General features: G+C 30.1%; 1 protein-coding gene across 4 annotated transcripts in view; it reads left to right on the plus strand.

The window, feature by feature from the left end:
* The window catches only part of LOC108759076 (pyroglutamylated RFamide peptide receptor), a 90,605-nt gene that overhangs the window by 11,553 nt on the left and 57,994 nt on the right, over positions 1-21,058 (plus strand). For all 4 annotated transcript variants that reach the window (XR_001939981.1, XM_018504376.1, XM_018504374.1 and 1 more), the window contains exons 2-3: positions 6,977-7,568; positions 10,301-10,428. Coding sequence is in view for 3 of the 4 variants with exons in the window: in XM_018504376.1 (XP_018359878.1) it covers positions 7,367-7,568; positions 10,301-10,428 (330 nt within the window). In the remaining variant the exon portion in view is untranslated. The remainder of the gene's footprint in view (positions 1-6,976; positions 7,569-10,300; positions 10,429-21,058) is intronic.

The following is a 21,058-nucleotide window of genomic DNA, read 5'->3' on the forward strand; positions in this document are numbered from 1 at the left end:
TATTGCAATTTTCTCAAGTACTATACGCGAATATGCTTTTCGTGTACGCGATTTTGATTATAGTACTGCTAACAACTTAAATTATTGTTGTTATCGCGTGGGCATACAAGACGAAAATATAAACGTAAAATTATGTGAGGTACAATTTATTGCTTTAGGAACTATCGTGTATTACCTAATAAATATTCCATTGATACGTCAATTAATATCGAGATAAATTGTGAAAAATAAGATATATTTATTATGACACATTGATGTTTATATGTGAAATAGATTTTATCATAAATCGATTCTGACCTTATATTCTATTAAGTATGCTTTTATGACTACTATTGTACAAACGAGGTTGTATAAACAGATAAAATTAGCCTTCAGTAATATATATAGGATTTAATACTGGAACTGGCACATAATATTTGTCGATGCGGAAACATTTACTATCGTAAAATTTGAAAATGTTCTCACTCTAACAGATTGCTGATGTGTGACTATTTACAGATTATCTGCTATTCTCTCTCTTTCTTCTATATGTCACATTCAATTTTAGGCAACATGCGCAAAACATTATATACGTGACTGGATTTCTGTGCTTAAAAAACGCAATTTTAATATTTTATATTTTTGAGATTACTTATGATAATTTATATAATAATTCATGAGACGATATAATAGATTGAAATTAAAAATAGAATAAGCAAGGAATTATTTTGAGAGAAATAATACATGTTTATAATTATTTTTAAGACAATTCTATAATTTTAACATACAATAACTTTACTTAAAGAATTGTAAACGTAAGATATATATATATATATATGAGTTTTCAGTGCATTTTTATCAAAAAAGCGACTTTTATATGCATAGCTTTATTCAGCGTTTCTTTCTGTAGTTGCGGAAACAATTTCTTTTATCAAATTCATTCTGAAAAATATTAAATACTTTAAAAGCTTGAGATGCTTAGTAGAACGAATTATAAATATCTTTATGCAGAATTCTGTTTTTTGCAAGGTCATTTCTTGGTATGCTGCAGAAGTCGCGTCGTATACGCTATTTGCATATTACTAAAATGTTCGCGCACGCAGTCGTATGTGAGCAAATTGTTGAGATATTTTACTTGTTAGAGCTTATGCTGTGCTTAGATACTATGCGACAAATGCATGTCATTTTTAATATATATATAACGATTTGCGAATCTCGTTTTTAGGTTGACAGAGTGTCATATGCATCAATTTACGCAATATCATAAATTTGCTCCGACGCAAATATATCTCATTTAGGTCAAATCGGGAAGCGTTTTATTTATTCCTGAGTAGAATATATTTTTGTGCGTCGGACATTTTTTTGCGAGTTATTAGAGAATGTGTGGTTATTTCATTGATTGGAGAAGGCTATTTGTCATGTGGATGGCTCTTTGTTGAACTTTGCTCGCGCGTTCCATCACGTTTCCGCAACTGCGAGAAATAAAATCGTCCAACGCGAGACTAGAAGGGCTTAATTCGAACTCCGGTCATGGAAAGCATTAAAATTGAATTTGGTAGAATGGTAGTAGTTGGACGCAGTTAATGTAACCCGCTGATATAGCAAGCATCCCATGAGTCGTGCGCTTCACATCGACCGCAAACTCTGCAGTGAATTCAGAGTCGATTTTTCCTTAGTGGAAATTCTGTGTCCAAGTTTTTCTTCGAAATAATCGAATTTACTAGTTTCGCCTCTGTCGAGAGAGAGAGAGAGAGATATCAAATTTTCTTCTCTTCCTCTGAGAGTAGTCAAAAGGAACTATATTTATATTACGTATAAGTGAAGTAATAGATTTCTTTAATGGTAATCAGCGATGTATAAATTGTTTATAATTTTTTTTAGTAGCTCAAAGAAGACGTTTCAATACAGAAGAACATTTCGGTTAAACTTTGTAGCCATTATCAGCAGGATAAAACATATAAATCCTATAGTACTTTCCGCATTAATGTGTTTCATTAATGTGGACCCGTGCTGCGATCCACAAGTGAGATCGCCAACTGCATCTTTTCAAGACTCAGAATTATCCCAAAGAGTTGCATGGCTAAATATCGAGTGAATTTGTGTATTTCAAGATCGCAGCAGGCGCATAAATCGCAAATGAAAATAAATTAAGAATTAATTATTTACAGATTTTAATATGTCATTCAACATTATTAAGATTGTTTCGAAGATGCGAATAAGCACCAAAAATTTGTTAAATTGCTAGTCAATTTAAAAGTATATAAATTCACACAAGAATCATACAAGCATTAAGATCTAGCTAGACCGTTTAAGGCTTTGATTTCTTTAGTTTGTGTTATCACATATACGGTATATCCTATAATATATTATATTGAAAATAAATTAATTTGTTGAGAGAGGTCTAGACTTAAAAATAGTTAATAAAAAATGAATGGTAAGTCACACATTGAAATAATAAATACAAAAAAATAAATATGTATAATAAATAAATTGGGAGTCACACATTAAATAAAGTTAATTAATTAATAAGTTTAATAAGTTTAATTTAATAGATTTAATAAATTTTATGAAGTTATATATATAAAGCTCTACATATACCTAGGTGGGTTAAAAAAATCGATTTTTCAATTTTTGCATTTTCTTATAATATATGAAAGATTATTTTTCTAAAGTTACAACTCGAAATACGCAAAAATAAAAAAGTTATAGCGTGTTAAAGAAATAGGCGTTACGCTGATCAAGCGCCGCTAAATGAACTCCGCAGGGCTCGGAGCTCCATTCGTTCGTTTCTGTATATGTCAGTACGTGTTTCTTTGCTCGAGATCTTTTTATCCTTCACCTATAAAACATAATAATGAGGGCCTAAATAATTTGATTTGGAAGATTGCTCCAAAAGTATAACATAGTGGCACAAAAATTGTACAAATTGTAGCATGTTTGTATAATGAAGGTACATTGTCATTATTACAAATCATGCAAGCTATGGAAATTGCTGCAGAACCAAATGTGCACCAGTATGCAATAAAAGTAGATGAGTACCGCATAGCACAAGCGGAACGCACCGCACAAAATATGACGAAGAAAACAAGAATGCATTGTAGGCAAGCCAAATTCAATTTAACAAGGATTAATGAGTCGACAGAAGATTTATTATACAGCCTTGGAATAGACGGTTTCATGTAAGTCAAAAGAAATCATCTAAATATTGCTTAAAAGTAAAAACTTAAAACTTTAAACGCGTTTTTCTCAAAATCGTAAAAAATTAAGAGTAACAATAAAATAATTATGACGGTTTAATAAATTAATAAGTTAATAAATCAAGAATAGTAAAATGTGAAATGATAAAAATATTATTACATATGTAGTTGTACAAAAATATGTATATTATAGTTTTTTATATAATATCGAGTCCAGAAAATGGAAGTAAAGAGGAATTTTCGCCTCCCGAGTTCTTTCTACAGACGATCTCGTGTACGACTTTTAAAATACTCGAGCTACATGTACGTAGCCTGAAAATTGCAGTTGCGAATCGTAGATTAAGGATCGCAAAAAACCGTTTGGTTTTACATAGCGTCTTTTTGTATCATTAGAGAACACAGTTAAATATGCCTCGAGACCGCAAGTTAACTCGCTATACACCATATCATTATATTTAAATAATTTTTCTCTCGTTTTCCTTTCGTATAATATAGTTCGCTTGGGAAATGCATTACAGATGCGGCCGTAATATATTTTGCGATCCCGAGTTGCAGTGCCGCTGCTTCGTTGTATTTGATAATTCGATTTTCTCCGTCGGAAATAGAATCCTTGCTCTTCATCGGATATGTCAACAGTCCGAAAAGGTGTCAAATGACGACTTTAAAGCAGCTCTATCGCCGTAGTAATTTAAAAATCTTTGATTTTTTTCCCTTTATAATATGATTATATCAGCCTGCTAATTGTTATTTAATACTGATACTTATTAATTCTTTTCTATAATTAAATATATGTGGGTATATAAAAATTATACGCGTGATAAAATAAAGAAAAATATTATTCCTTCTTATAACTTTCAAAGAATCATTTGTTTTCATAGTGACGACGAAAGTATACATATTTCAATGAAATACATTTGATTTGTTTATTTATTTGGAATGGCACAAATATATATGTATAATAATAATAAAACAAACAATTTTGTTATAAAAGAAAATTCCATTTTTTTATCATACGTATAAAATACTGAATGTGAGTGCAAAAGTTCGTATAATATGCGATATAAAATGTTATTTAGTATTATGAACGAATATGATGCAATTTCAAAAATGGACGCATCGTCATGGAATGCACTAGCATTCAATATCCAGCGATCGCGGCACGATTCGATCACGTTTGAGTAAACTCCTCGATCTACAAACGAGACTTGATGCACAATGTTGAACTGCGACGAATTGGAAACATTTGTGACAGGAAACGTAAACTCCGTGGTTTTCCTGATATAAATGTTTATTACAAAGCTGTATTTAAAGCATGCGAACTATTCTATTTGAAGGATTCGACTCGAGATGCGGTCGCTCTGTTAAATGAAATGCGATTAGGTATTTATTGAGGCGTCACTTCACAGTACTTTAGTAATCAGTCTTATTCCAGGCATTACCTCAGGTTTTATGCATTTTGCGCGTGCACGTGTGTGTACATACGTGTAAGTAGGGTAAGCAAAATTTCAATATTTTATATATTAAGAATATAGCCCAGATAACGTTTATATATATATGTTGTACAAGATATCTAAAAGACGTCTTTTAGACGTTTCATGTTTAAAAGATGTCTTGTGCGACATGCATATTATCTGGGAAAGTTTGATTTTTATCTTACTTAGGAAATCTTTCTTTTAAATTTTGCTTGTAATATATAAAAGTCACATAGAAAAAGTATAAAATAAAACAGAGCATTAGAGCTAACTAAACGCTTGGAATTTCGGTGGCTGGAGAAAAATTATTGAAATTTTCTTCAAATAATTTGTAATTAAAAACTCTTTCTTCCGATGTGAATTATTCCATGAGTTTAGGATTGAAAATTATTTAGACTGTTACATTTCTGAATTCAAGATCCGAAAGGAAACTGAAACTAAGTACTAATAGCGATTTCAAGATAAACGACATTACGTGCGATCTAAATGTTTTTCATTCTCTCTGCAGAATAAATTTCTTTTCCTCAAAGTGTACTTTCGATATTAACGTTGCAGATACGCGTTTCTGTCTCGGAAAATTTATGCGCATAAATCATATGTGATGCGTTTTAGTGGCTGCATCTCGCTGCATTATGACGAATCGAATGGCATATGTCGATTATTGATCGGAAAACGATTGTTGGTTCGCCTGCGTGCGAAACGCAACACGTTCACAACTTAAAGTGGTTCTACAGTAAATCGAGTTACCATACATGGAACAAAAGAATTTACTTGTTTCAAGTAAATATATTTTCTTGAACTGTAATTTATTGATTGAAAGAATTAATTACTTGCCACAATAAATTTGTTTTTTGTTCCAATAAATTATCCTGAAGCAAATAGTTTAGCAATGAAGAAAATATTTTATTCTAATAAAAATACAATTACTTGTCAGTAGAAAATTGTTTTATTAAATCTAGTAAATGTTATTACTTGAATCTAATTGTTGTTAATAAGAGAACATTTTTCTTAAATTTATGACATGAGTATTAGAAATCGTACATTGATTATTTTTTATAAAATATAATTTTTATTTCAAAAAGCAATTTCTTGGGGTTATCAAAAATATTTACTAGTAACGAAAAAATTGTTTCATAAATTAATTTTAAATGCCTGCTAGGGACTATTTGAGAAAATTTTCTTGAATTAAATAATTTTTTCTTGAAAGAAGTAAAATTTTTTTTCCGTGTAGAAATGTTTAACTTTTTAATATAATGAAATTGAAGTATCGAACTTGACGCATGCAAAATTCTAGGGTAAGTTATCGATGAAATAAGAGAGAAAATAATGTTGAAAATGTAACTTTTGATATAGTATAATCTAGTGATAAAGATAAGAGGCCTTCTTTGACTAATTGCATACAAACATTATCATAGATTTCTCTAAAAAACGAGATTATGATAGTTAAAGAAATTACGATTGTAAAATGGTACAAAGAAGTAATAGATCATCGGTCATTTTGGAAAGATATTTAATGTTGAAATGGCGAATTTTTACAAGAACAAATTGTACAAGAAATCAACTTCTTTTTTTCATTAATTTTGCACACTAAGTATCGTCTATTTCATATTATTTCATTAAAATATACACGTACCAAGTTTTAATATTTTATCCAAATTATGCAGATATATTTGTGATTTTGGGTTGGCACTTGATGAGACACCACAAATTTTCGGCACTTTACTGTAGAACCACCTTAAGGTAGAGCTGTCAGGCTCTTAGTTCCCGTATATGTCAAGCTAAAGCTGATGTTTCATTAAAGAGATCGTTTGTCGTAGATAACGCTGCGTCGATAGACAGAGAACGAATAATTTCTGGGAACACAATTGCCGCTGGTCTTTGTGGATAGCGCCCTTCTTCGAATAAAGTACCTGTGGCACAAAGCTTCCTTTAGAACTTATGAATGCGATTTGCATTAAATTATAGCAACAATTGGACGTTTACGTCAAATTCGTTCTCTTAAAGTTTTACCCGATTCTCGGAAATTAAACAAAAGAAATTTTGCATTTTATATATTTCTTTTGATATTCTCTAATTGATTCCTTTTTTAATTTTTCAATAATTATATAGAATGTTTTTTCACATGTCTATTTTTTGATAGATTTAATGTTCTTTATTTCCTGAGTTTAAAATAAATATTTCAAATAATAAAATGGATTATCTTGATGTGATGGATTATATTGATAGATAAAATACGCTTGTCAATTTGTGACAGTTTATACGAACGTACTTCATTAAATAAAATATTGCACTTATTGCGGGCTAACAGTTTTTCTTTGCTTTTTTCAGCAACGACGAATCGCGCTAGGATGAAAACAAGGAAACTCAATTTGTGTGGATACCTGGACAGTACCGGAATTAGCGGAATGCTCCATGAAAGCTCGGTCGTGTGTAAAACTTAGGGTTGCCATGTGTCCTACTTCTCGTTGAGCAGTCTAACAACTCCGCGTATAACTGTCATGTAACTACGTTTAAATGCCCTTCGAAAACAACAAATCCAAATTTATATAGAAATGTGCAAAAAACGACGATAAACATCAAATAAAAATAGATTCTTTTACACGTCTTCTTTCTCTTAATTACGTACACATGTTTCCATGCATTGTCTTTAAAAATGATGGCAACCCTAGTAAGACATGAAGCCGCGTGGCAATAACATATATTTAGGAGTAACGATACATGATTTCGATAAAAATGGTCCTCGATAATCTCACTGTGATGTCGGCCATTGATGAGTTGGTGGACGACGTTCAATCGAACAGCACCAACGTGACGGATTTTCCTGATTACGATATCAACGATTCCTTCAATCACTTTGAATGGGCGGAATTGGCTCCTGTTTTGGTCGTCTACACCTTGACGTTCTTTCTCGGATTAATCGGTAAGTTTAATATTTTCGTGCTTTTGTATATGTATAAGTCAATAAATCAAATAGACATGTATACAAACATTTTTAATTAAAAATATCAACACATTTTACACAGAATCGATCAACGTATCGTAATCGAAGTTTATAGTATTCATCAAAATTATTAAAAGTTAATGAGAATGTTTTAAATAAATTGGACAATATGCGTGTGAAATATACAGATGTATATAGATATATATTTTTAAAGAAGTAAAGTTTTTATTTGTAAAGAAATAATGATTCTTAAAAATCTTAAAATAGATATATTGTATTCTAAATTTTTTTCTTAATTCTTATTGCTCTTTTACGTTAAATTTTTACATAATTATTTAAGTGTATCATCTTTCATTTTACATCAGAAAATTATATTTAATTTATTGACTTGTCTCTGTAAAATCTATTTTACGTGACTATTTTCCTAAATTAATCGACATGACTAATCATATGAAGTAATTGTAAGTTCAACCATGCTTTAACTGCTTAATGAATATTAATATTACATGAATATTAATATGATATAGCTTCTTGTTGTATTTCAATATATAATGTAATTTAGGGTGGTATGTACACAGAATTGTACTGTATTATGAATTCTATAACTTTAACACAGCGAAAGCCCTTTACTTTCAAAGCGTAGATTAATTTCTACTGTACAGTAGAGATTCGAGCAAGCTGCGGCTTCGTTTAAATCTCTATTTTAACAAACTATTTTGACAAACTTTCTAACAATTTTATTTAATTTAACTTATCTAAAGTTTTACCGGTGTAATTAGTTTCAGAATCTCAATAAATCAAATAATTTCCAAACTATTGATATACTAATGATACGTAAAAAAATCCAAATGAAATTTTACGATAAATTATTTAACGTAATTAATTTAAGCATTAAAACTTTGCAAAAAATTTTCACTCAAAAAAGTGATCTTGCAGTTATAGCGAAAATTATATATCTAAGTCGAAAAATTAGCTAAAATAAACAAATTTCTAACAAGTATTACGATATTGGATATGTATTGCATCTAATCATATAGATGGCAGAGATAGAATTTAGATTTGTACTATAAATTCTGTATATAATTTTCTATCATAGATATAAAAAACAGCAATAATTCTAGCTGGAGTAGCAACGTATTTTTTTGCGTGTTAATAAAGTACTACAAAATTTGTGCGAAACGTTATAAATACGTTTCAATGACGTGTATATTACAATTATTAATTTATATTTATTCTTTTGGAGTCAAACTGTTAAAATTAAAATATTAATTTGTGAATTTAATAATAATTTTGAAACATATTGAAACTTCAATTGTTATGAATCATTTATCGCTATTAAATTAACTTATTATTGCGTCCTTATTAAATTGTTTTTATTCTAGAAAGAGAGCGAAGAGTATCTATATATATTTTCGTTTTGATCAATAAAAGAATCGCGAAAGAAACATTTGCAGAATCGTTAATTACGCGATATGTCTAAAAAAGAAAACAATTGTTGAAACGTAAGACATAGCGCTTATATTAATAACAGAGAAACAGAAAATTTTACTCTCTCGCTCGTGATTTACTGTATGAACAACAACGTAACATGCTATGCTTTACATTAAATCGCACTCGTGTTGCGGTGAGAATTACAGAGTAGTTGCATTTTTCATCATGGAATATATCACGAAAGGAAAAAAAATTATCGTATGTTGCTGGTGAGACATTCCAGTTCCGCAAAATCGCTAATTGGATGGTAAATAGAAGCGAAGTAATACTCGTAATTCGTCTTAAACAGACAAATTAGACACGGTGTAGTGAATAGAGTATTTGCGAACGACAAATCCTGTTTCTCGCATGGAAACCGCAGCAAACGTCGCTTTGCAAAGTGCAGCAGAGCCTAATATGTTCTTAATTACACAGCGTCGTGTTATCGTACAAGTTACCAGTATAATACAAGTCATTTCGAGTACAAATGATTGTAGGGATCTCGAATCACCCTTCATTAATTTGCACGACCGAACACAGTTTCCTGTATTTCTCGGTTTCCCAAAGCGCGGCAATTGTTTCGTTTGACGTATGGCTATTAATAATTGTTAACAACAATTGGGATTTGAAGTGTGGGATTTGAAGCCGGAATTCATGAAACGCGGTCAATTGGTAGACATGCTTCGATTTTCGGTAATTATGTTATTATAATTTGGAAACAAAAAGAGAGAGACAGATTTTGACAATGACAAAATTTGTCTCAACGTAATCAGTTAATCATAACATCAACATTTCTCTCCACTAAATAGATCATTAAATAAATAACACACTCGGTGCAAATATATAAATATTTTTTTGACGACACGATATAAGATAAAGCTTGTTATATAATAATATATACGCATAAAATCGATCCCGGAAAATCATTTATTTAAACTCGATTATTTCCTGTAGTAATTAACTTTCACAACATCACCATCGTAAACGACTTTGCAATTATCCGCAAGAGATAATTACAAAATAATGCTCATCTGCGATATTAAATCTATCGACAAATGTAAATTATTGAATGCAATCGCAATATTACTTGATTTTACATTAGCCAGGAAAAATTATTAAGAACTTTAGTTCTTTAATTTCATTTTAAAATATTCCGAAGGTCATCTCCCTCGGAAGTTCTTCTTAGAATCTCTAACAATATCGTTGGTTCTTTACGGTCAAGGAATCTTAATTTTTTTCAGGTAACGTCATTATCATTGCTTCGACTCTTTGTCGACTCAGGCCATTGCCGGCGACACCGACGAACGTTTTCTTGGGCGGTCTGGCTACAGCTGATCTTCTGTTAATTATATTCTGCATACCCGTGAAAGTAAGTAATATAGATACACATATACACTTCTTAACTCTAATTATACACGTCATTGGGATCCTAGAAACTCCAGTGCAATTTGTTAAATGGAGATTTTTTCGTGTTTTTAAACTTTTCTTTTTCTTTAAACCTATATATATATTTCGGAGCTCCTTAATTCTATCGACTTTTACACATGGACTTATTCCTTAATTTTCCTCAATTTTCCATCGATTGAAAAAAACATTAATTAAAATATATCCATTTTTACGGAAGTTACGGTAACAAATATGGATGGGATAATAAATATAGCTAAGGTTAAATCGAATTCAGATCAAGCGAGCGAACAGGAACGAACACGAGCGAACAATTTGCTTCTATAAATATAAACTGTATTATCAGAGGTGGTCATTAAGTCTTGTTTTCATTCGTGTTTGTTCACGCTTTCTTGCTCGATCAGACTCATCACGATGATGAGCACATATAATTTTTGTATGCATATAATCGCTCGTAATGACTTATTTGCATCTCATGTTCTTGTCTACATTAATTTATCGCGTTGAAATCTCGTTTATGTCAGCGACTAGTTCACTGTCAGCTATTATTTATCTTTAGTTTTCTATTTATTGCCTGTGTACGTGCTTTTCATTTACTGTTATTTTATATCTGTACGGGATGTACAGAAATATAACCGCAATTGTATTTTACAGTATTTTAACGAAAAGTATTAAAGTTGAGAAATTAATTAAATTCTATAATTACAAAATGTCGAGGTACATAATAGGTTTCGAGTTAAGACAGTAATTGCACTGTTGATTACGTTATTGATTTTCGTAATGCAGATAATAATAATTTTATTATCGCTGATTTTTGTCTTTTGATTTTTTATATTTATATATTTCTTATATTTTTAAATATTATATGTTTAGATATCATACAAATATTATGTATTGATTACTAATAACAAGATTTAATTTTAATATACAATCTCTATTGAAAATTTAAACAGTTACGCTTAATTACACACAATTTTCGCCGAGCAATTTAATCCTTTAATTTAGTTTGTTATTATATAACTTATAATCACAATTCTTAGTCTATCGATTTCTCTCGAAACATAAGCATTTAGAAAGAGAAATAATAGCAAAAAAATTAATTTATGTAAAATACTTATTTAATTAAAATAAAAAGTAAATTGTATTCTTCAAACAAATAAGATTTAATATTTTAATATTTTAATATGACATAATTAATCAACCATCATAAATTCTCAGTAAATTAAGAAAAGACTAGATAATATTACGTATAACGTATAACCAATATTTGCTAAATAATGTATTAAATTATATATTATATGTGACAAACAAAATGCATATCGACAATAATCCCTTCGTCTAATCTGATACGTGAGAATCGGGATATTTGGTGTACACGAAATATTCCATAATATCCTGAATATTTTACAGAATTCGATACATTGAATATTTTATGGAAATATTCAAATTAAAGCAATTAGGTTTGTCCCTTAACGGCGTACAGCGATGCGTAAACAAGGCTGGAATGCCGTAACCGTAACACGTGCCCGCCCCGCACTGCGTACATTACAAGGTCGACGTGCTATCATTCAGCCAACCATAGACACTCGACCGAGTAAGTGAGCTTCTCCGCATCCGCATATCTCACTGCTCGTCGAAACTAATCGCGGCAAATACTAAAGGGCCTATTCTGTAACTCTTAAGGGGATGCTGGAGTGACCTAACTATCGATATTACAGTCGTATAAAAATCTCCAAATTGACTGAACAGAATTAAAAATCCTTTTACGGGATTAAAGTAGACGCAAAATTAGGAAGTGGTGCAGTGGACTTTATATTAAAGTCGAAAAAAAAAAAAAATTAAAAACTTACTTAATTTTTTTTTATTTTAATATAAAGTCCACTGCACCACTTCCTAATTTTGCGTCTACTTTAATCCTGTAAAAGGATTTTTTATTCCTTTCAGTCAATTTGGAGATTTTTATACAATTGTAATATCGATAATTAGGTTACTCCAGTATCCCCTTAATAACTGCAACTATAATGTTACAGTTATAGTCATCAAGGAACATTACAGAATAGGCCCTTAATTAAGTCTCGGTTTCACAATTTGCGATCAACTTTTTAACCGAGGTATAACTTACTCTTCATCACTTTCCAACTTTAGAATGATAAGACGCCGAAAGCATTCCCTTCCGGAATTATTATTAGTTATTCTCGCACGACTTCTCGACCCTTACGATTCCCAATTCGTAAGCTCGTCGAGATTGGTTATTAATGTGTTAATATTTTGCGCGATTTATTCGATAGAAATCGAGATAATAAAAAAGTGGAAAGTTACTTCAAACTATTACTTTGTAATACTCATTCGCGAGCAAATCTAATTTTTTTTGTGACGGTAATTAGGTACATTAGTTTGGATCTTTCGCGGATTTTATATTCACAACCAAAGACTTTCTTTGTAACGATATTTGGATACCGATATTATTGTGATTTGGATTCTTCCACAATAATAAAATTCACGAAATTGTTTGATGTATACGAATTAAGAGCGCGGAATAATACGTATATCGTTTTCCACGTAATTCGAGCAACAGAGGGTTCGCGATATGTTGACCGTTTACGAATAATTAATCGAGAATGCGTAGAAAATAACGTTTCATATCAGCAATTTCACAGGTAATATTTCATAGAAAATATCTCGTAACAATTGGCTGGGGATTTGCGTGGCGCGCCTTTATTGAAAGTAGCTTGATATTTTATATAAAATAAAAGAGCCGCATATTTTATTCATATTTTGATGATTTACTAAACAATCGTGATTGTCGAGTGGCTCGTAGATTTTCACGACCGTACGTTTCTCGCGTTCTCGATAAGAACGAGTGTTTTATGTATTTTACATGAATTACGTGGACAAAAATTCATTGATGTGATATTCATGTAAATACATATAACATTGTGACTTCGTTGCAATAAATTTTCCTTAAAATTTTAATATGAATTCTACGTAGAAACTGTTACATATTTATGAATACTGCGTATAGAGAATACTTCCGTATAGATTTTAATACATGTAATCCACATAGAATTATTAATAAAATTTAACGGGAATAAAACTAGAAGATAATATGAAAGTTCATGTGAATAAACTCGCATTGATTTTCACTCAATGCAATTCAAGTTGAAATTTTAATATTTTGTTGACATGTCGACTTATGACACATTATATTTATGTAGATATTATTTCAATGAATTTTTGTTCACGTAAAGTATGTGGATTTAATGTAGACTCGAACCTGTTCTCATCAGGTTAGTCTTGCATTGGAAAGTAATTAAATGTATGTCGCATGCAGTTATAACATCGGGAGTGAGAAGTATCTCGCCTACAGTTGTATTTTAATAATCACTGTAAAAACTGTCAGTATGTGATCGTAATTAATCGCGTGAGTTTTCGTGAGTGAGTGTTATATGAGAAGAGAGAAGAGAAGAGAAGAAAGAAATAAATGCGATGAATAAATCTGAGAGGAGGAGGCGGCCTAGGAGGCATCGGGCGTCGGTGAAGCAATCACAAGGTAAGTAATATTTATCAAATATAGAGTAGTAATAACGAATTCAATACACTCATAAAGAACTTGCCACAAGGAACCATCCAGAAAATCTGAGATTGGACCGATATAAAAAAATACATATCTCTAGATTTTTGTGTTTAATAATATATTTCAAGAAGAATCGGTTCTGTTCCGGACAGTTGTGATAGGTCCCTTGTCAATGCGCATTAAAGCCGTCGTACACAAATTGACATAAAGATGTGCGTTTAATATAAATATATATTAAAAACCGATTAACTCGTGAAATTTCCAACATACTTCGTTGTGTTGTTAAATAAAATACGTACTTTATAATTCGAAATATTTATACATTTTACTTTTATACTCAGATTAAAATTAACAGTGCAACGGTTTTAATATACACTTCAATGCGTCCAACCGAATTTGCGAAGTTTTAACTTTAAATAAAAATTTGTCTTTTTCGCTTGTGTGTTGAACTTGCCAATTATTTGTTATTTGCGCAGATAATTTGGGTCATTTATTTTGATATTTTATATACGAGCTAGGAAAAGAACTTTTATTTGTAGAATTTTGTAGAAGTTTATACTATTTGAATTGTAAAAAGAAAAAAGATTATGCTAAGAATTTAATTGGTTTATAAATTATATATTTATTAAAAGTAAAAGATTTGTGCGCTACACAATGCTTCTTTGAAAACTTATTTTGGACATTACTGTAATCCGGATGTACTTATATTTTACAGATTAACATAGTGTTATAACTCCGCTGCTGCGCATCATCTTTGGTGAGTGCTTCTTTTATATTAATTTGAGGTAATGGATCTGTGAATATATATTACTGATAAAATATAGCATTTTTCATTGATTTATTGCCTTGAAATGGATGGGCTTGTACAGATTAAATATCTAATATTTTAAATCCCGGATAAGATATCTATAATTATTTATATCCAACATTTTCTACAGGATAAGATTTACTGGAAACGTAAAACGTCATGAAGATGTACATATTTTAATAATTTTATGTAGGGTAAACTAGGGTATTATGGCCATATGGAAAAGACGGCCATAGGCCATCATTTCTCCAATAATTGATAAATAGTGCATTTTTATAGTCATTCTTAAAGATAATCAATATTTACAGTAGTTGATATGAGTACACTGTTCAAAATAACAATATTATAAATATTATCTAATATTTTTTCTTTCGACTATTTGCAAAGTTTTGCACGTGTCTGCTAAAAACTGTTATAATGTCTAATAAATTACAGTTAAGCTGTCATAATCAACATTACATACACAATAAAAGTACGTAAATTGCAAAGTGACCTATAATTAATACTTTTATTTTCACTATTTATTTATAAATACTATGGCTATCTTTCTTAATATCATGGCCATCTTTTCCCTAAAAATCTGATAAGATGGCCAATGCATATTTTGTAATATTTTGATAAAATTAAAGTTTTGTTAAATATTTTCTCTTTAATTTCTCTCTCTCTCTCTCTCTCTCGATAGTATTTGTTACTTTAAGCTTCAGTGAAAGTAATATCCCAAATATTGTTAAAAAGTAACAAGAATAAATATGTTTTTTAGAATAAGTATGTTTTTTGCATTTTAAAAAACTATAGCCATCATATCCGAGTTTACCCTATGAAATTTTATGAATTTAATATATGTTTATATGCACGTTACATAAATAAAAGAATAATAGAAAATATTTTAGTCGCACGTAATTTATAATCACACGTTACAATCAATTTATTAAATAAGGAACTTTTTCAATAAAAAAATAAATGATTGTTAATTTTATTTATTCTTACTGTGTTTAATCTTTCTCACGTCTACTTACATTTATTTATAATTTAATTTTGTATTATTTGAAATAAAGCAAAGAAAAATATCAGATTTAAATATTTTATTGCGGAATAAAAGAAATGTTTATAACTCGAAAGCTTTTGAGACCTCGATATTTTTATATCGGAATTTGGAACTTTAAATAATCTATAGAATATGCAATTATTATTTATGATGTTACGTCCTTTATAATTTCAAAATAAGTAATGCAATTTCTTAAACTAACATATATTTACATTGATATAGCAGAAAAACAATAAAAATTGATTGTTTCTTAATTATATATAATCTTTTCTCAAAATTGCGCGATAAATTATACAAATAATATTTATACTAGAAAGAGACTTTGTAACGAATTATTATTATTTTATATTATAGCTGTAATAAACGAATAAGGACGCTGATGAAAATGCAACTCGATGAGATTAAACTTTGTTCCGACAATTACGATAAAATTAATTAAGTAGAACCGACATGCTAATGAGCAGTTATTGCCACATATCTTCCTGCATCAACGCTATAAATTGTTATAGCGGTCTAATGTATTATACGGTCACTGCATCATATTATTAGGTGTTAAACTTAATTCCTGCCGTTTTTCATCTCCAAAATTGATTTGTTTCGAAGGGAAATACCTTAATCAAAGTATTATTAATAAAGTATTATTAATTAGTAATAAAGTAGAAAATGGAGGAAATTACTTTGATTAAGGTATTCATTCATCTTCCCTTCGAAACAAATCAATTTTGGAGACGAAAAACGGCAGGAATTAAGTTACCTAATAGTATTTAATGCAAAAACATATCGATGTGTGACAGATTTTTTATTGTTTAATCACTTTATGAACGTAATAAAATAACTGCAGTTTGCATTGTTATAGCTACCGTTATTGTTATTATTAATATATGCGCGGAATTGGCTTTTGTAACCTTACTAATTTTCCCTGCATTGGCATGGAATAATTTACATTGTTTACTTTGAGTAAAATTAACGGTATAATTTAACATACAAAGCAGAACATGTGTGTAATAACGAATACCAAAATTCAATACTGTATAACCGTTGATAAGCACATTTAATAATAAATGTTGAAAGTTATTCTTTATCGAATAACGAAAACATTTTCTAGCTCGCTGCTTCAAGCAAAAATGAAAGAATATATGCGTTTATAAATTTGATTCTACTAATTGTCCTGTTTGTTGAGGTACTTTTTAAAATAATTTTAGCTGCTTTTTTGTATAAAAGTAGCTAATATTAAAATATAATAATAATATTATACAAAAAAAAATATTTAATAGAATCTCAAATTTATAAGTATTTTATGAAAATGCTTTAAAATATCTATTGCTTATAAAATTGATAATTCCTAACGCCAAATGTAAAATTGTACTATCTTGTACATTTTTTATTTTTGATTATAAAAGCATAATTATATTGGTCGTTGCAGTTTATTAAAAGTAGTTAGGTAGTTAAAGTTCGACTTTATGTCATTTTACATTTTATGACGTTACTTATAGTGTTTGTTTTATTCGAAGACTATCGTTTCTAGTATTTTGCAAATGAGAGATTTGCAGATTCCTACGTGTTTTTGTCCCAAATGAAAATAGAAACGAATCCTATCGGATTCCAAAATTATGTAATCTGTCGAGAAACGGCTTCGCAGCATGTATTATACATGGAAGCACTTGACGCATCGCTATTTGTTTATCTTACGCCGTGCTCTCGCGTTTTCCCATTTACTCTTTATAAGCTTCCCGTCTTTGATCCTCATCGCCCACTATAACTTGTCGATCTTATCTACCAAGTTCAATGAAACTGTGATGGACAGGCAGCGATTTTGCGCTCGTGCACGTAATCATCTTCGATAATATAATCTGTGCACGCGCGTGTAAAGAGAGGAAATATGATGCATGAGAGAAGAGATAGGATAATTCTATTTTTAAACTTTTCCAAGAAAGCAGAGCGAATTTAAATAGGCGATTTGTACAGACAAATTGGTTGGTTTTATTTAACTCTCCATCTGCAATCGGACTTTTTTTTTGCACACAAGCAGAATCTCTTTTTCGCTCTCAAATTTCCTCAATTTTGTTTAAATTTTAATTTTTATTAAATATTAAGTTAAAAACTGTTGGTAATGTAATATAGAATTAAAAAGTAACTAAATAAGTAATCCAGAATTTTTCTACATTTTTTCAAAGACTAGAACAATGAAAAAGCTGAGCTTGAGCTGAGCAAAAAAGACCTAAATTGCACGAAAGGAGTAAAAATATGATTGCAGACAAAGAATTAATTATTTAGAAAAATGAAGCGAAAATGGAGCTTTTACTTCTACATGCATATTGTTTAACTAATAAGGAAAAACTTGTTATACAAGTAAAAATCAATTAAGTATGAGAAACACCTGTTATGGTCAAATTTAAATATTAGAGAATACATTTATATATATTTAAGTAATTTTATCTTTGATAAATATGATAATATATGATTGCGCGCTGATGATTCTCAATCTGGAGCATAATCAAACTGAAATAATAATATTTTCCTCCCTAAATCAGTTCGAGATAAAAATTATTTAAATACATTTACATAAATGTATGTAATAAACAAATGTTATTCCAACATCTAACTTTGACCATAACTGACGTTTCTCGTACTTAATTGGTTTATTTATATAATCGATCCTGTGTTCTAATATTAACAACTCAGAGAAATAACAATGGAATCGATGTCGAATCGACGTCGATTCGATGTCGATTCCATTGTCATTTCTCACTGGGAAGTAAAAATCTTCTTTTTATAGAAAAACATTTAGAAACGTTTTTTAGAAACGTTTTTTAGAACCGTTCGAATGAAATTCTATTTTGAAACGTAATTATTATGCATTATATTCAAATAATTAATTGTTATCTTATGTCTCTCAACTCATTTACATATATTCAATTCAAAAAATATAAAGATAAAATATCCGTCACGTATATTCTATAAATTTTTGGTGCGCGTAATTATATTAAATACTTCCAGCCAACTTAATAAGGTTTTATATCGCATGTAATTTATGATTTTCTGATTGTGAGAGCGATTAATTTGCGAGAAGAAAACTCGCGGGCTGTATCTTGAGATGTCTCGCAAAAAGGATGTCTCGGCGAGAAGATAAATTTGTTGGGTTTTGCAATTTCATTGTTAAAATCATTTGTCATTTGCGTAAGTACTTACGCGTATACATTGATACGTCGAGGCTTTTTCTATGCGTGAAACGATCGTCCTCATTGTTGGCGAGAAATAAAACGAAACGAGCGGTCGTTGAAACGTCTATCGCGAAATCGGGAAACTCGTGTTGCTTCGCTCATATATAACAACAATATAACCTTTAAAACCAATCTGCGTCTACAATTCAAGTTAATTAACCTTGAGTTAACTATTCCGTTATAGTTTCTTTTAGATTGCAGTTTCTCTATTTGCAATACTAGTAAACTGAGTTATCGAGAGTTGCCATTAATCAACTGCTGCAATCGGGCTTAAATATAAGATGTTGCGCGAAATATGAAACTGGACGGGAAAAGTGGGATACTTGGCGCAAATTGTATATTTCCAAAGTTTTCCAATTTTATTAGTAAAGATAAAGTTAAATGAAATAATATATATAAATACGTTTAACGAATATGATGCTGTCGGAGACGCTACGAGAATTTGATATTTTACCTATCATTGTGACAATTATTCGTTTTATTAATCGTAAATTATCACTAAATTGTCACTTTGGTCAAAATAGATCTCGCAAAAAATTCTCACATTTAACCTTAAGATGCCTTCAGACGATTTGATCAACATAAGCCAACTTTGCATACATTCACTAAATTGGTCTACATTTATGGATAATTATACATGTCATGTGTTTGTATGTGTACAATATTTGACAATTTGGCGTACATTGGCCATATCGTCTGAAGACACCCTTAGAAATTAATGCTACATGATTTGATACTTTTCAATTTTCTTTCATTCTTAGATATACGCATATTTTATTCTTAAAATATGAAGACATAAATTTACTTTTTCAAAATTCTGCACGAGTTTGACATACTTGTCCCTTGGTTCCTGGTTAAGCAATATTAAAGGGTAAAAAAAATGTAAGTGAGATTCTCTGGGCCAATCTACTTTGATAAAGTAAAAGGATGTCTTTTTGCGTGCCTACACTGAAAAAAAAGTCTAGTTATAGCTATCAAATATTGAGTGAAATAGTTTCAACTAAATGTTGAGGTAATATAACTAAATATAAGTTTACTTTTACAAATATATAGTAAGTACCTATTACCGTTGGTAATATTGTTTAGTAATATTTACTAAATATTTGTAAAGGTAAACTTATGTTTAGTTATATTACCTCAACATTTAGTTGAAACTATTTTACTCAATATTTGATAGCTATAACTAGACTTTTTTTTCAGTGTACGTGTTCAGAAAATAAAAATAATGAAAAGCCGTATATACATATCTTCTACAGCGAGGTCTTTTTTAACGGAAAACATGTCGAAAACACAGCGAAAAATAATGTATATGGAATGTGGTATATACATATATGTATATATATATGCATGTATGCGCCAATTTTGTATATAAAATCGTGAGCGCGTTGTATACATGTAAATTTTTTCGAGTGACAGCCAAATTTTATTACAGCTTCGTTTGTTTTTTAATTCTTAGCTGAGTCATCGAATAGAAGTGAGAATTTGCTCGGAAAAAAAAGTGATAGAGCGACATATGGTGGTATGTTCGATATCTACAGTTAAATTCTTATTTTACTTTTGTGCTCGCGCACAGTCAAGAGGAAAAGATTTAACTTTTCTACATGGCTTTTACGTAAGCTCTCGATAAAAGAGATATGGCCCTGGCATAGAGGTGTGGTATAACGAAGATCGACGTTCCGTCGTGGAATCATCAATTTTGGTTTAGTTTTACCTTCCGGCCATTTTCCCGATACGTCGACGGCAGCTCGTTGTTTTCTCTTTAACCTTCCGTATATCTTTAATCTTTCTCCTCCCATTAGAAACTTTTTGCTAAAGCTCAATTATGAGGAAGATTAATTTAGGTTAAATTAATCGAAATCATAAGAATATATTTGGGAACAAAGTTATTTTTAAGGTAATGTTGTGTGTGTGTGTGGTAAGGGATAGACTCTGACTACTTTAAGTCAT

Source organism: Trachymyrmex cornetzi, unplaced genomic scaffold (genome assembly GCF_001594075.2).
Source record: "Trachymyrmex cornetzi isolate Tcor2-1 unplaced genomic scaffold, Tcor1.1 scaffold166, whole genome shotgun sequence".
Classification (NCBI taxonomy): Eukaryota; Metazoa; Arthropoda; class Insecta; order Hymenoptera; family Formicidae; genus Trachymyrmex; species Trachymyrmex cornetzi.